Genomic DNA, 15,315 nt, shown 5'->3' on the forward strand with positions numbered 1-15,315 from the left:
AATGCTTTCTCTACTAAAATTCCTATTTTTATAAGACACTGCTAAGACCCAGGTCTAGAATCAAGACTGTCCAATTCTGGACACAGTATACAAAAAAGATGACTTAGAACTGGAACAGGTAGAGAGCATTTTTACAGATAATCAGTGAAGCTGAGAGCCTGTCTTGAGGAAGCTGAGTAGATGTGGAAAACTTCTGTTAAGAAAAATAAGTAAGGTAACTGACAACACTGGCATGAGAACAAGTGGATGGAAACCCAGTGAATGACATTTAGACTCCCTGGAGTTTGGAGGAACGGGCAGGAGTGAACCTAACTAGCTTACAGTATTTAAAAGTTTGTGGAGGATCCACAAGCAATGCAATAATACAATTCTTTTTAGAACCAGCAGGCTAGCGCCAGTCCTGATTCTGTATGATTTTACCCTTGGAAATTCATGTGGGACTGAGGCATAGTTGTGGATGTTAGTGCACAGTTAATTTAAACTGTATGAGGGAATGCTTTTCTGTGCAGAGTCCCATGTTTATGGAAACTTAAGGTGCTGCACTGTCACAAGCATTATGGAAGCAATTGGAGATGCTGCTAAATAAAGCCCAGGTATTCAAAAGTCATGAGCTGGGTCCCTCAGCGCTTTTGAGACAAGTCTGAAGTAATCACATTGATTTGACAAAATAAATTTTGGTTTTGATTTAAAGCCTTAGGCCAATATTATTCACATTTTTCAAACTCATCCTCAGCCGAAAGAAGTAGAAACTGCTTTCAAGTGGAAACTGGGAATCTCTCCACCTAGGGGTTCTCCAGAAGCTATGTCTGTAAGAAAATAACATATTGTGAGGCTAATAAGAATCATGAGTGTTTGCAATGTGAGGTTAGGCGTATAGAAACATGTGGTTAACTGTCTGATTCTCTGCCCAGTCTCAGATAACACACACACCTATTTGCTTGTGGCTGCTGTGTGCTACTTTTTTATTTTATTTTGGTTTTTGTTTAGTTCCATTAAAGTGTTTTTGCCCTGTAAGGATACACAATTTTCTGTAATGGACAGCTTATTGCAGCTCTTCATCTTCTATTTGCTATTTTCTGTAGTGGCTAACATTGCTTTTCTTGGCAGTACCTGGAATAATTTCTGTAAGTGCAGTTGTGGGAGATGATTCGCGGCAGGTGGCATAGTGCCTGAATGTGACACAGCCCAGTTTCTTTATTGTCATTTCAAGGGTTTTACTCTCTCCTCAATGTTGTCTTACAAAGGAATATTATTTATAAATGATAAAGAACCAAATACTTCTTGGAGTTCATGTAAAATGTTATTAGTCATTGTATGTTGAAACTCTTTTCAATGAGAAACGTTCTTCTGGAATAGTGAGTACAGATTTTTTTTTTTTACTATTTTTTCTTTTCTAGCGAAATACCCTTGATGAAAGGGTATTCAATTCTTTAAAAAGCCATTTAAAAACTGTCCTAAGGAAGGATTTTCCAAGAGTAAGGCTGTGCAATTTGTCTTATCAGAATGACAGTAAATCATATGGCACATCACTACCGTGGCAAAAAGAAGAGCCTAGTTTCCCTGTGGGGATTTGTATCTGTTACACCTGTCTACACAGTTTACTAAAGGTTTTAAGACTAGTATAAGTTTTCTTATGCCTGGTTGGGATAGTTTAGAAGTCATAATGGCAGAATACAGCAGTTCTCTCTCTATTTTTAATAATTGGAGAGAAAAATCTCACTTTTTTTACCCACAAGGAGGAACACTTCCTCCAAAAAGTCTCTGTAGACAGTTAGTATCTACTTTAGACTATTATGACACCTACATTTTACAGTTAAAATTTGCACATTTAATGAACATATTTAAAGAAATATTTTGTCTCATCTAAATGGGCATTTTTGCTGTTTTGAAAAGACAAGGTATAAAACTAAATGATCCGCTGCTCGTATTAGTGTATTATAAGCCATATAAGATCCAGAGATCAGTGCAGTAACAACAATAGGGCAGTCGTGCAGAAGGCTTCTAGGTTGGAGTGTACATACACTACTGCATTTGATGAAGTATGTTTTAATATTTATGGAGAATCATTTGATATAGATTATTTCAAATATAATTGCTAGGAGAGCATTTTGAAGGCAGTCTCCAGTCAGTAATTTAATGCAAAAATGTGTCACAGTCAGTTCCAAACAAGTTTCAAATTATGTTAGGTTTGGCTTTGTGAGTTTCTTGGGGTTATTTCTTATTTTGTTCTTATGGAAAATATTTTCTTTGGTATCTCTGTTAGACTATCTTGCAGTAAATTGGTTACATCTTGGCTTTATTTGATTTGTAGCAGAAACATCCACAGTTCTGTAAAACAGATGTTGCTTTCAGTTTTCAGAAGGAGTTTTCATCTGAAGATAAAGAAGAACTTGCAAACAGCACAAAGGATATTGATGCTAATCTCTTAGCAGTACTTCCAAAAGGTAGGTAAGGGAGACACATTATGAGCACAAGTGGTAATTTAACAGCATGAGAAGTTTTGGCTATGCAAGTGGAAGGCACAGTTAAAATCATTTAGGCACAGATGTTTTGTAAACGAGTTTTCTTTTCCCTGTGAAGTATGCATAGGGGATGAAACGGGATGAACCACAATGCTCTTTTACAAAGCCTTGTTACATCCCTGCTTCATAAAGTTCAGCTTTGTTTACCTAGTTTTCAATAGGTTAAGAAGTAGTTGAAATTCAAAAGTTCAAGAGAGGTTTCTTTGTACAGTTAGATTAATACTGAATTCAAAGGTATTAACTTGGCTTGTAGTCTTGGCTCTTTCCAGTCCCCTTCGGTAGTTGGTAGAATCACTGTGCTTGCATGACCAACTGACTACACAACTACACACTGAATTTTAGTCTTGCATGCTAAAGGACCTGGCTACATACGGGTTTGGGGATTTTTTTTAAATTTTTTTTTTAAAAAAAAAAACTTCTGTGTTAGTCTGAATAACTTATGAAGAAAACAGGAGTTCCATCTTTATCTTTTGACACAGTTGAGGTAGAGGCGAGAATTAATTCTCTTGAATTATTTAGAGGAAATCACAATCTGCTTGAAAATAATTCTTGACTAGTAAAGGGTGACATTTGACTGAAGAACTACGTGTAACTGGCATAAAGATGTTCCCTTCTCTCAGGGATGTTGTGGATCTCAGAACTTCGATTAAAATTGTGTGTGTGTTCTGGTGGTATTTTTATCCTTTTCAGACAAACTACAAGGCTAGATGAACTAATCCCAACATAAAGGAACTGGCTTGCTCTTTTAATGTCATTTGTTGCAGAATTCCTTTAGAAAGGAGCCCTTCTTCCAGCCTAACATTTAAGTGATATTTAAGTGATGTGCTTGCTTTTATAATACAATCATTACAGATGTTCAGAAGGAGACTTCATTGACACAATGATGGAACGGAGTGATATGCATTTATATAATACAGACTTCCAGAGAGCACTAGTCAGTAAGAATACATAGTCCCTCATTATTCCATATTCTTAGCCTTACAATCATGCTGGCCAACAAATTAATTGTGAGAGCCTTCACTTGAGAAACCTTCTCTGTAAGTTGCTTCTCGGTGAACTAATTTCTATTCCAAGATGTCTCTATTTCCTAAGAAATTATTCTCATAATAAAGGCATCAGATTTGGTGTGTACCAGACTTAAGAAAAAGTTAGCAGTGGGAGCTGATGGTCACATTCTGACGGGACCACTTGAGGCCAAACACTTTCTGAAAATGCAGGTTACTTGTGTCATCTAGGGCCTAACTTTGATCCAGATTTGCACATGTTGGAAAATCGGAAGAATATATTTAATTTTCAGATGATACAGACTGAACTGAGGTTCAAAGAGTCTAGCTGAAGTCTCACATGTTGCTGCCTGCAGTTAAGCATTGAACATGTTAGTATGCCTCTGCTAGCATAAACAGAAGATAAATGCTTCTCCAGCCTGGTTTGTAGACCATCATCTTTCCAGGTGAAGAGAAGAGGAGGTAGGAACGAGGCTGGTAGGCTTCACTATTGTGTTAAATTTTCCTCAAACTGAAGATGTATATACCTGCGTTACAATGGTTATTTACCATCGCTGAGAAATTAAGCCTCTGGCAGGTAAACTTTTGATCCACGTCTATTCAGGCTTCACAAATTTATGCACTCAGTCTTTACTAGGGACTTTTGGAAGGCTTGATTTAGTTTTTACAGCTTCTGTATTTTAAAAATAAAACTGTCACATGCCTGCAACTTTATCCATGTGTCCCCTCTGCTGTTATCAAAGAGAGCTTTCAGCAAAAACATATTTATATTCTGTAACAAATGTTTCTGAAAGATTTCTGAATTCTATAAGAAATCTTTGATCTTAATTTAAGGAGTTTTTAAAACATTCTTATAAGGTGCATTCCAAATGTACTTTTTGTTTTCTATTCTGGGACGAGACATGGAACAATACTGCTTTTGCTAAATACTGTTGTTATAAGGTAAATTCTGCTCCGAAGGTCTACAATTACCAAAATTAAGATGCCTCTTGACAGTCTACCTTAGAGGGCGTCCTACCATAGCATCCTGCTCAACATCCTAAAATAAAGCCTGAAGTTCAGGTCTGTTCCTGAACTGTGGCTGTTCTTCCGCTTGCCCTTAACTATATTGACCAACAGTTATTACAAAGTGTGTTGGCATGAAGTAACTTAGATAAGGAGCTTTTACTGTGAAATTAATTATTTTAAACTTCTTAGTCTTTTCATGTGTGCTGAATCAGATCTTTGTGCTACCTTTTAGGTAGAAGTGTTGTTATTCTTTAACGCTGTCATGGGTGTCTTTGAAATGGTGTCGTTTCTGATGGTCATGTGGAAAAACATGCCATGAACAAGATGGGAAATTGGCACCAACATATTCAAATTGCAAACTAAAAAAGAGAAACCCGATCACCTAAGCTTGCAAAGGCCAACCAGTGTCCTTGGGAATGAAATTTCTCCAACTGGCTTTCGTGTTTTGAAGTAAAATATTTTATTCAGCAAAAAGAAATCATTACAGTAGAAGACTTCCTGCATTTTATCGTCTTTTTTTTTTGCTTTTTTGTGCTTCTTTTCCCTGCCTCCCCAGAAGAAGAATTGCTGAAACTGCTTTCACAAAAAAGCTCTGCAGATGTTGGCCAACCTAGCTGAAATTACTGTCTGGAATCTCAAGTGTGGAAAAAGTGTAAGGCATCATAGAGTAGTCCCATGCTATTTTTGTCCCATCTTGTTTGGGAAGGTGTTGGGAGAGATGCTTCATGAGGCCAGTGCTCTTTTTAGGACTGCAGAGCGGTAGTAGAATCTCTGGACCTCAGCTAACACGTAGCAAGAGGGTGTTGAGCTAATGCTGCTGGGAGTTCTTTGGATGTTCCACATTTCTTGTATGTGGACGACTTATAGTCAAGTTTCCTTTTTTGGGGGGGCCAAAAAAAAAGGCAACTTTAGTATATGAAGCTATGCTTTAGAGCTTTACTAAAGCTGTGTAAAAGACCTGTTGTCTGATGATGGTTTTAGGGACTGTATAAATCGGTGACTAGGGAAGAAAAATGATGAGGATTTGGATGGAATGTGGTTTTATTAACTGTGAGCTGTGGAGGCCTTTGACCTGTTTGAAGTGGCAGAACAATTATGGGTTTTGTTTTGACCATTTTATGTATGTATAACCAACAGATGCAACAGAAAAACTCTAAAAGCCACAGGAACAAACTTAAACAGAAGTAGATTTGGCAGAGGTGAGAGCAAAGTATTTATGAGAAATCATTTCCTTTGGTGTGAATGTGAGACAAAAGCTAGTTTCATATGGGTAAGTTCTTTGTTTAATACAGTTCCACTGCTAGCACAGCTTGATTAGGCAGAGTAGCAGCGGGAACTGCTTATGTATTGAGAGAAAAGTCTATGAAAACACAGCGTAAGGGCTCATCTTTGCTTTGGTGTTGGTTCAGGATGCAAATTTTGCATTGCCCAAGTCCAGTTCCCATCCATCTCCAGAGATCTGTGCCTGGCGCTTGCCGACTTTTAGTGGCTATCTTGCACTGTCAACCTCGTCAACAGCGTAGGCTTCCATCTGCTTTGCTGCACATGCTGAAACTAGGCATGGAAGAGGTGTCCCTTGGGTTAGTACTGTTAAGTAGCTGCATGCTTAGCTACTCGGCACTGCTAGTTGCATCAAATGTGTACGTATTAGATTTTTTCCACGGCATGATTACAATCTGAGCTAACCTGGCTTGAGAAATTGAAGCAGATAGCTTGAGTCTGCTTTCTGTAAAAATGTAGACTAAAGGAGTTGTTTTGGAGAGTGGCCCAGCTGATTTCTTTCCCCTGTTAATCACACATTCTCAGTAGGCACTCATCTGTTGCCTCAGATGCTATATTCGTACCTCGTTCATTTGCTTCTCTGAGTAGTCGTGATCAGAATACATTCATTCTTCCTGATCCAAGACATTTTACCTGGAGTCCTAGTGGCTTTTCAGCACGTAAGGTTGATATGACAGGCAATGTCAATAGTATCTATCTCTATCTAAGAGGTATGAGCACTGGTACTGACTACAGCAAACTTCCTGGACATGTGTTAGCTAAGCTGAAACCCTGACTTAGCGATGCATCTAAGTTCTTGCAGTAGAGGAAAGGGAGAGAAGGTGCGTCTGACCTTTAAAAGGGTGGTGTTTCAATAATGTTTATCTTCTAAGTATTTAGAGTGATGAAGTCTGGTAGGGAAAAAAGCTGATAGATTTACTTCTGCAGTGCTGCGGAACAGTATCTACTAGACACTCCGGAGTCGTCAGACATTTCTGGTGGCAATCTAGGGCTGATTTAGCAGGCGGTAGACTTTAGCTTGCTTTAACTTTTGATCCCTGGGTCAACAGGATCAGAACCCCAGAGGTGCGTTGCATCAGAATAGGTGCACACAGCTTTTAGCACCACATCTTTGCCAAGGCAATGATGGGGGGAGGTGTGTAGGGGTTTGTTAAGCACTGCCCCAGACCCCCCAGGTCCACTGCATCCATTGACAAACTGGATGGTTTCCCTTCCTGGTGGTAAGAAAGTCACACCACACTTGTTTATGTAGCACTCACTGCTCCAGTGTGGTTTGCAAACATCACTGATAACTGCACATATGTGTGTATATATAGGGATTACTTCATCTGTCATGCCTCCTGTTGGTTCACTACTATTTCGTGAACTGTGACAGCTGTCTACTAGCACATAACACCACCAAACAGTTTAGGGGGAGAGAAGGAAAGTATATCCAATTAAAACTACAAGGGAAAATTAGCAAAGTAGAAAGTGATTAACCATGCAGGAGTCTCATGAGGGTACACAGTAATTTTCACTCCAACCATGAGTTGCTGGGATTCTTGGGATTCGCTCAATATAAGGGAGTGGAGGAAAGTAAGGAATAGGGGACACAGTTTCTCTTTAAACATAGTCAGTCCCCAACCTTTGTGTAGACAGGGTAACCAGTAATTCCATACTCCCTGGTTTTGAAAGGGGTTACTATAGTGTGTAAGCTTGACCTCAGCTAATCAAAATACAAGTTGCCCAGTTTATACTAGATCTTGAAAACTGCTAGGATGCATAGCAGATTCTAGCTTAGCTGGAAGTACCTGGAGGCGAGCACTCCTTGGTGTTTACACCTATGTGCCTAATGCACTTTTGACAACGCAAGCTTAATAAACTAGGAAAACAAGAGGAAAATGCTTGTTCCCCAACAAAAGCCATTTCAAACCTCTTAACTTTATTTGACTGTTCCTTCTTATTCTAAAGCATTTTAGCAAGTTTCTGTGAGTTTCTGAAAGTTAGTAGCTTATAAACTGTATAATCTTTTGTTGTCTCAGTTTCAGAATTAAGAAAACTGTTTGAACCAAACAACCAAGATTTTTTGGAAATGAAAAGGTAAAAAAGGCCTGTAAAACAAAACACACAGCTTGTTTTGTTACCTCCTTAGAAACTCTCCCCTCAAATCTTCAAAGATGCCTGATTTCACATTTTTCACATCTTTTTCAGAAAAGAGAGAATAGCTAGACGCTTAGAGGGAATTGAAAATGATACACAACCTATGCTTCTACAAAACTGTCCAGGATCAGTCACACACCGTTTACTAGAGGAAGATACACCAAGATATATGCGTGCAACTGATCCATACAGTCCCCACTTAGGTAAGTAGTATACATCAGTCAATCTTACATTGCTGAATTACTTCATGTTTACTATCCTATCATTTGTGCAGTACATGGAGAAGAGTTTTATAGAAGAACTGTGGTCAGGGTTTTTTTTAACTTGCCTTTTAATTCTCCAGTTGTCTTATTTGAAAAAGGTTGATTATCCATATTGTTTTAAAACAATAATTTGATATGAGACTTTTAAAGAATTATAACTAATATACATTTCTTAATCATATGTATGTGCTTTTGGAGACATAAGTGCAAAAATGTAATCTGTCTCTGTAGTCACTAGTACACTTTGATTTGTAAGAAAATGGGAAGCTTTTACTTCACTCAATGTGAATGGTGGGTAGGGTACTCGGAGTTTTGGGATGGACTTGCTCATATATGTTGTACTTCTGACAGGAAGATCAAATGAAGAGGAGGAAACTTCAGATTCTTCTGTAGAAAAACAACCCAGAACATCCAGGTACCGAGCAGAAATCGCAGGAGGTAATACAGAGCCCTTGTATAGTACAGGAAACATGGATGCCCAGGAACTAGAGTCAAAAGCAGAAAGAATAGCGAGGTACAAGGCAGAGAGGCGGCGCCAGCTGGCAGAAAAATACGGATTATCTCTTGATTCTGATTTGGATTCTGACTACTCATCCAGATATACACGGGCAAGGAAAGATCCCGACAGCGTAGAAAGAAAGGGAGTGAAAAGTGAAAGGCAAGATGATGAAAACAGGGACTGTGGCTCCCTGTATTTGTCCAGAACTGAGACGAAGGAGTCAAAGAGTGTGATTTCTGAATCCAAAGAGTACTGCAGCCATGAAAAAGATGGTGTTCCAGATAAAGAAGACCTCTCAAACGAAAAAAGTGATAGAAAAGGAGATGATAACAGTGCCATTAGACAGGCTTCTGACCCTTCAGCAACCTTGGATAGTTCTGTTTCCCTTTCACTTTCTGGACGAGAATCTTCTTCCTATAATGAAGTGCCAATATCACCAAAGCAAACCCCCAGAGAGTCCCTTTCTTCACCAAAGCGGGCAACCTCACCGATCCATTTGCAGAATGACCAGCCCTTGCACAGTAACATCAGACAAAGGTAAGCATGATTCCTTTACCTTAATCACCTTCTGCAGCAGTGTCTACAGTATTTATGAGAATGTATTTATTACCCTTGAAGAATGTATTTAGTGGCTTTGGATGTCTCAGGCTGGATTGGTTGGGTCTATTGAATCACAGTGTGTTTCTGATACAAAAAAGTGGGTATCTATTTCTGTGATTACGTATGTCCTTGGTTTCACTTTATATTTAAATAATTTATGCTAAAATTAGGCACTTTTGGGGGGGAGTGGGATAACTTATGTTTAAGATATTTACACAAGTAGAATTGAAGCAGTTATGGTTCTAAATCTGCTCTTTTTTTTTTTCTTCTTTGTTTTTCATAATCTGTTAGAGCAAGCCTTTAACTTTTTCCCTCTATAGCCTGTAATTCTTTGGGTGGGGGTTTCCAAGTAAAGGCAAGTTGTTTCTCAGCGAAGATTTGAGTAGCTTCATGACTGCTTCTGCCAAAATAAAACAGGTCTCAGAGTTAAAAGCTGAAAAGTGTCTCGGGTCAGTTGAAATAATAGTTGATTTGTTTTCCTGCTGTGAAAGTGTAAAAATCCTTTTAAACTGTGATAGTTAATCTTTCAGATAGTATCAGGGTATGTGTATGAAGGGGCAGAGGGGAGAGTTAAAATTCCATGCTGAGATTGGAAAACGTGGCCTCCCTCATGGTATGCTGAATTGCTTCAGATTTGACAAATACACTCCAGTAATAGGGTAACCGGATTCTTCCAGAAAGGAAAAAAAAAAAGTTTTCACTAATTTCACATTGTAGTTTTACACTGTAGTGCAAAAACAGACTGTCAAAGTGTTATGGTGACTGAAAACAACACGTGACTAAGAATTTTTTAAAAGCATGATTTTCTCTAAGTGTGATTCTTTAATTTCTAGGTAGGTGGATAAATGGAAAATAACTGTAAAAACTTAAGTTAAAATGTTGCAGCTAAAAATGATGTAAACTGTAGTGAGAACTTAATCGTAAACACATCTGCACCATGCTGAGCAGTGCTGACTGCTTCTAAAAAACTGAAATGAACTGGTATAAACTGAACTGTTTACGCTTTTTGGCATTTTTTGCAGGAGGTTCAGAAACAAGCTATCTTGACTGGACTTCTTTATCCTTCCCATCAAAATCACAAAACTTGATTTTTATTTGTTGTGGCCTTATTAACTCATATAAGCATACCTTAAATTTTGAATGAGGAAGCAATCTTCTACGTCAAAGATTAACCACATGGTGGATTAAGTCATCTATTTACAGTGCCTGTAAACTGCTCAAATGTACTTAGTCGTCTTTTTTGTTTCACTTTATTGCATAGGACAGACCAGTAGTAGTCTCTTAATATTTTTTTCATAGTTTTTCATTATTTAGGTGCCTTCTAATCCTGCTCACCTTCTTTTGCATGATACGTGGCTATATGAGCTATCACTGGACTCTCCCAATTAAGCCAAAATTTTAAAGGAATGTTATCATTTCAAAAAAGCCATCAGAGGCAAAGTAAGTCAACATACTTGGGAAGCTACTATCTTATATTTAGTTTATGTTTTTAGCTTACAATTCTGCTACTACAGTAAGGAAAACAGTCATTGCAGGGTCATCTGTACAACTGAGACAAGAGTTGTATTGAAACTCCTTGAGCTGACTAGGTTATTCCAGGCTCCAAAAAACTTGTCTCTGAAGCAGTCTTAAATCAAATACTATAAAATGTTATTCCTTATCTTCAAATGATCGATTTGAGATAAATCTCTTGATTAATCCAATCACTGATAGGAAGGGATATTGGAGCAATGGACCTTTGGCAGGTTGTTTTCTTTGTTTTGTAAGGTGAAGGAAGGGACAAAGTTTTCAGCCTTAGGAAAGCAAAGAGAATACCCCATCAAACTTTATAGCCAAGAATGTGTTGCTGCAGTGTAAGAAGGGGTTTTATTTTCTTTACTCTCATAAAGCAATCCTAGTCCCTGTTTCTGTGAGGGGAAACCAATGAAACACTGAACAATGAAATGCCTTCTAGGTTGTTATCTCTTTCAACTCAGGAGAAGCTGCACTTAATGCAGCATTGGTGGGATTGGCAGTTGTCCTGGTGAAACAGCATGCTGGCTAGAGAGAGACACCTGAATCTGCTGATTCACAGATTAGCCTTTAATGTGGAGAAATTGGGTCTCCTTATAAAGCTCTTTCATTATTAACTAACAAGTGTGTTTTTTCTAATGCAGCTCTATAAACCAGTTACAAGTTCAGACTGAGCAGGCTGAAGGCATTATCAAATCATTCACAAATTCCAGCTGTTTCTTTTTAAAGCTGCCACTTCTGGCATTACGTATTTTCTTGTAATAAAAGATGCTGCAAAAGTTGGGCCCAAGAGAAATAATTAAGAAACAGTGTTTTTAATGGGGGCATACTTTTTCATTTTTTAAAAGTTTTATGTCCCTACAAGATCTAATGCTGTGAGAAACACAAAGGGATCAGCTGTGTTTGGCAAGCACTGGAGACAAGCCCCTTCTGCAAGGTATTCCTTTTTTGGAAACTTAGTTATTCTCCGTTTCCATAATGAAATAGTAAGATCCATTTTCAGGTGGGTTCTGATGTTAGGACAGTTCCAGAGTTTAAACTCCATCCCATTTGTGGTGTGGTCATTTTTACTTCTCTGCTCTGCAGTAGTGCCATACTAAAAAATGAGAGACTGGGGCAAAAGCAGCAGGAATAAGTCATAACTTAATACAAATTTCTGACTGCATTGTCACTGATTTCAGGTTCTTTCTGGATGAGGTTTGGGTCAGTATTTGCGTGAAACAAGTCTCCCACAATTACTGTCTGTCTTATCTTTTGAAGGAAATATCTGCACCCACCAAGATGCGGTGTAGCTCTTACAGCAGCCAAGAGTTTAAACTTAGGATTTGGTCTCTGGTTTGGATATGCGTGTAGGCAGTAGGTGGCATTTTAAAGGCCAAGTTGCCAAGAGCCCGTTCTGCATTTTAATAGCGCTGGCAACTTCCAGTGCCAGTGCATACTTAATGGTGTGATATTCAGAGATTTAAGAATAACCTCTCAGAAACTCTTGTCCCTGTTTCTGAGTGGTAAAGAAGTCATTGCCTATTTCCATGCAGTCTGTTTAAAGTTACTGTGTGGTAGTCTCCTATAAGGCCATTTGCACAAGCAAAATAAGGGCTAATGCCAGCTTTCCAGGTGGCTGCTGTTTTGAAGTCAGTTCCACATTATATAGGTTGCAAAATTGGTTTTTTTAAATTTAAATTTGCTGAGTTCAAATTGGAAAATAAATGCAGCTTGCTTTGGAATACATATGAAAGCTTTGTGCCTTCAGTCCTAAGACGATTTAATAATTAATCCTATTATCCATCACTGAGAAGACAACAAAGTGCTGAGAAGGTATCATTTGACATTGTCTGCATTTGGCTGCTGAAGTGGCCGATTAACTCTAAATTCAAAACATGGCTTGTGTTCTTCTGACTGCTCTCTTCAAAGGATGAATGATCAAGTACAAATAATTGCTGCTTGGGCCATGCCCACTATAAAAATGTGCCAAAGTACACATTAAGAGATGAGAAGGAAGTTTGCTTGCTTCAAAGCAATTCCAGCTACCTGGTCAGCTCCTGTGAAAGGTTTTTTCCTCCTTCTATTTGGTCAGTTCCTTTAGGAATTCAAAAACATTTGGAAAAACAAAAGGTGTTTTAACAGTCAGTGTTTGACTTTGTTCTAAGCTTGATTTGGATAAGGTGGCAATTGTAGGTAAGTTCTCAATTTTAAACTTACTTGCAGTAAATGCTCTGTTATCTTAAGAACAGTCATTAATTTGACTTTTTTCAACTATTTTTATTAGAAGAGCAACTAAGAAAAATTAAAGTAGATGACCTGGAGCTTAATTTGGGATTTTCATCCCAAATGGCTCTACTGCAATGCGAGGAGTTCTTTCAGATGTAGGTGTAGGTAATGGAAAGCAGCCTGGCTGCTTGTCACCTCCAGGGAGTTTGTTTGTAAAAGTTAGTGTGGCCGGACAGTCTGTGCTTGCAAAGTTCAAAGTATTTGATGTGATATACTGTTGCTGAGGGACTGTAGATGAAGGTGGACATTAGGAAAGTATTTGAGAAACTGTACGTAGGTAGTCTGCAGACACCCTTTCCTGTAGGGCTTTTAAAAGTTTGCAGTGCTCTTGTTTCTTTTTATGCTTTCATTTCTCCAAAATGGAAACAGAATAAAGTCAAGACAAGAACAAATTGGGGGTTACTTTGTTTTTTAAGCTTTTCCTTTCCCTGTCATTCAGTGAGACAGCATGTTTTATGTGAGCTAACTGGGTTTGCATTTGTGAAGCTTTTGTGATACAGGGCTAGAAGAGGGGAGAGGAGTTCCAGCTGCTCCTGAAAATTTCTTAGGAAGTATGATATAGCCATCTGAATTTCTAACTTCACTAAATTCATACTACTACTTCGTTTTGGACCCAGCGGTCTTTACCACTTTAAACCACAAATTAAAGGAATGGTTTTAGCAACTTTTCCAGGTGTCCTTACATAAACCCTTCAGACTGACCTGCAATGGCAAATGGCAAAAATAAGATTGTGTAGTTGCTTTCATTTCTCAAATTCAGGACAATGTACACTTGGTAAAGTTACCTTTGCAGAATATTTAGCATTCAGAACACCTTTTAGATGTTTGTTGAATTAATATGATAGTTTGTTTCACAGTTTATTACCTTTCAATTTGATTAAAGTGCTGTGCTTTTATTTTCATCAACAGTCCTCTGTAACTGAGTAATTAAAAAACAAAAAAAGCGGTGGGGAGGGAAGACTGGGAGAAACAATGGGAGCATGTCTGAGATCTCAAAAATTATCTAAAGTTCTGTTTTCTGTAGTAGTGCAGGGAAAGCAAAACCTGAATGGTTTCTTCAGAAAGATTCGGAAGGGGACACACCTTCACTTATCAGCTGGCCCTCCAGGTATCATAAAACGTAGCTGTGTGGCTAACAATCAGACTATAAACCTCCCCTTTCTTTCCCTTTACTCTGTCTTCACTTAACACTTGCCTTTAATTCTCCTTTAACAGCAAGTTAGAAAGTGTTGTTTCTTGCGGATAAAGAGCTGTCGAAACTTTTCTGAAGCATCTGCTTTTATTGTAACTTACGACCAATTGGTATTTTGATGAAGAAGTACAAATGCCTCTGGCTTCTTCCACAGCTACCATCATTCTGGCTTCCACTAATTTTTATAACTTCTTATTTTATCCCACTTTGTACTCTGCAAACCAGCAGCTTTTTATACCACACACCAATCCATTTTAGCATTCCCTACGATTAATTCCTTGAATTCCAAAGGAAATGATACAAGAGGAGCAAAAAATTTATATTGACAAGTAAAGCAAGATCTTGATCAGAGCTATGAGCAGCTGCTTTCTCCCAGCTTGGTAGCACATACAGTTAGCCCACCATTAGAAGCATTGCTGGAAGGTTCTTTTCCATGTTCCTGATTAAAGTAATTCTTATAACCCAGTACTAACATCACTGTGGATGTTCTGGAGAATGCTTGGTATACGTAGTTTAAAGAATCACTTTTTCAGACTGAACACACTTTCTGTTCTTAAGTAACTTTGAGAAGTTTCCCTGATAAGTGCACCAATCCTCAGAGATAAGAAACACCAAAATATTAGGAAGTTTGGTGTTTCAGATAACTTTGGATATCCTGAATTATTCTCTCAGATATTCGTTTGCCTTTTTTCCTAAATCTTGCTTTTTTTTAATAATGTGAGCTCCAAAAAGTCTGTTGGTAGCAAGCCTGGAATTGCACATACTTTGAGCTGGATTACTTACTTTCAAATAAAGAGCTAGTTTCCTATTGTACTTGAAGTTCTGTCCTTCCCCAGAATTAAAATAATTTTTATGCCCACTTGGGAGGGAAGGAAGTACAGGGCTTTCATTTTTAATACTGTGTACGCGATATTTACAAACGCTCGCCCTGTAAGCTGTCCGAACACTTGGCATGGCTGTAAAGCTGCTGGAGAGCTTACCTGCAGTTGTAGTTGTAGAGCAAAGGCTGCCTCCGGATGCACGTGCT

At 38.3% G+C, this 15,315-nt stretch overlaps 1 protein-coding gene across 2 annotated transcripts in view; it reads left to right on the top strand.

Moving 5' to 3' along the window:
- The window catches only part of SVIL (supervillin), a 141,453-nt gene that overhangs the window by 75,171 nt on the left and 50,967 nt on the right, over positions 1-15,315 (top strand). The window contains exons 3-7 of one of the 2 annotated variants that reach the window (XM_075144002.1): positions 2,353-2,444; positions 7,837-7,894; positions 8,006-8,157; positions 8,569-9,253; positions 14,124-14,204. In XM_075144002.1, coding sequence (XP_075000103.1) covers positions 2,353-2,444; positions 7,837-7,894; positions 8,006-8,157; positions 8,569-9,253; positions 14,124-14,204 — 1,068 coding nt within the window. The remainder of the gene's footprint in view (positions 1-2,352; positions 2,445-7,836; positions 7,895-8,005; positions 8,158-8,568; positions 9,254-14,123; positions 14,205-15,315) is intronic. The other variant, XM_075144001.1, reaches the window with a different exon arrangement.

This window comes from Calonectris borealis, chromosome 2 (assembly GCF_964195595.1).
Source record: "Calonectris borealis chromosome 2, bCalBor7.hap1.2, whole genome shotgun sequence".
NCBI lineage: Eukaryota > Metazoa > Chordata > Aves > Procellariiformes > Procellariidae > Calonectris > Calonectris borealis.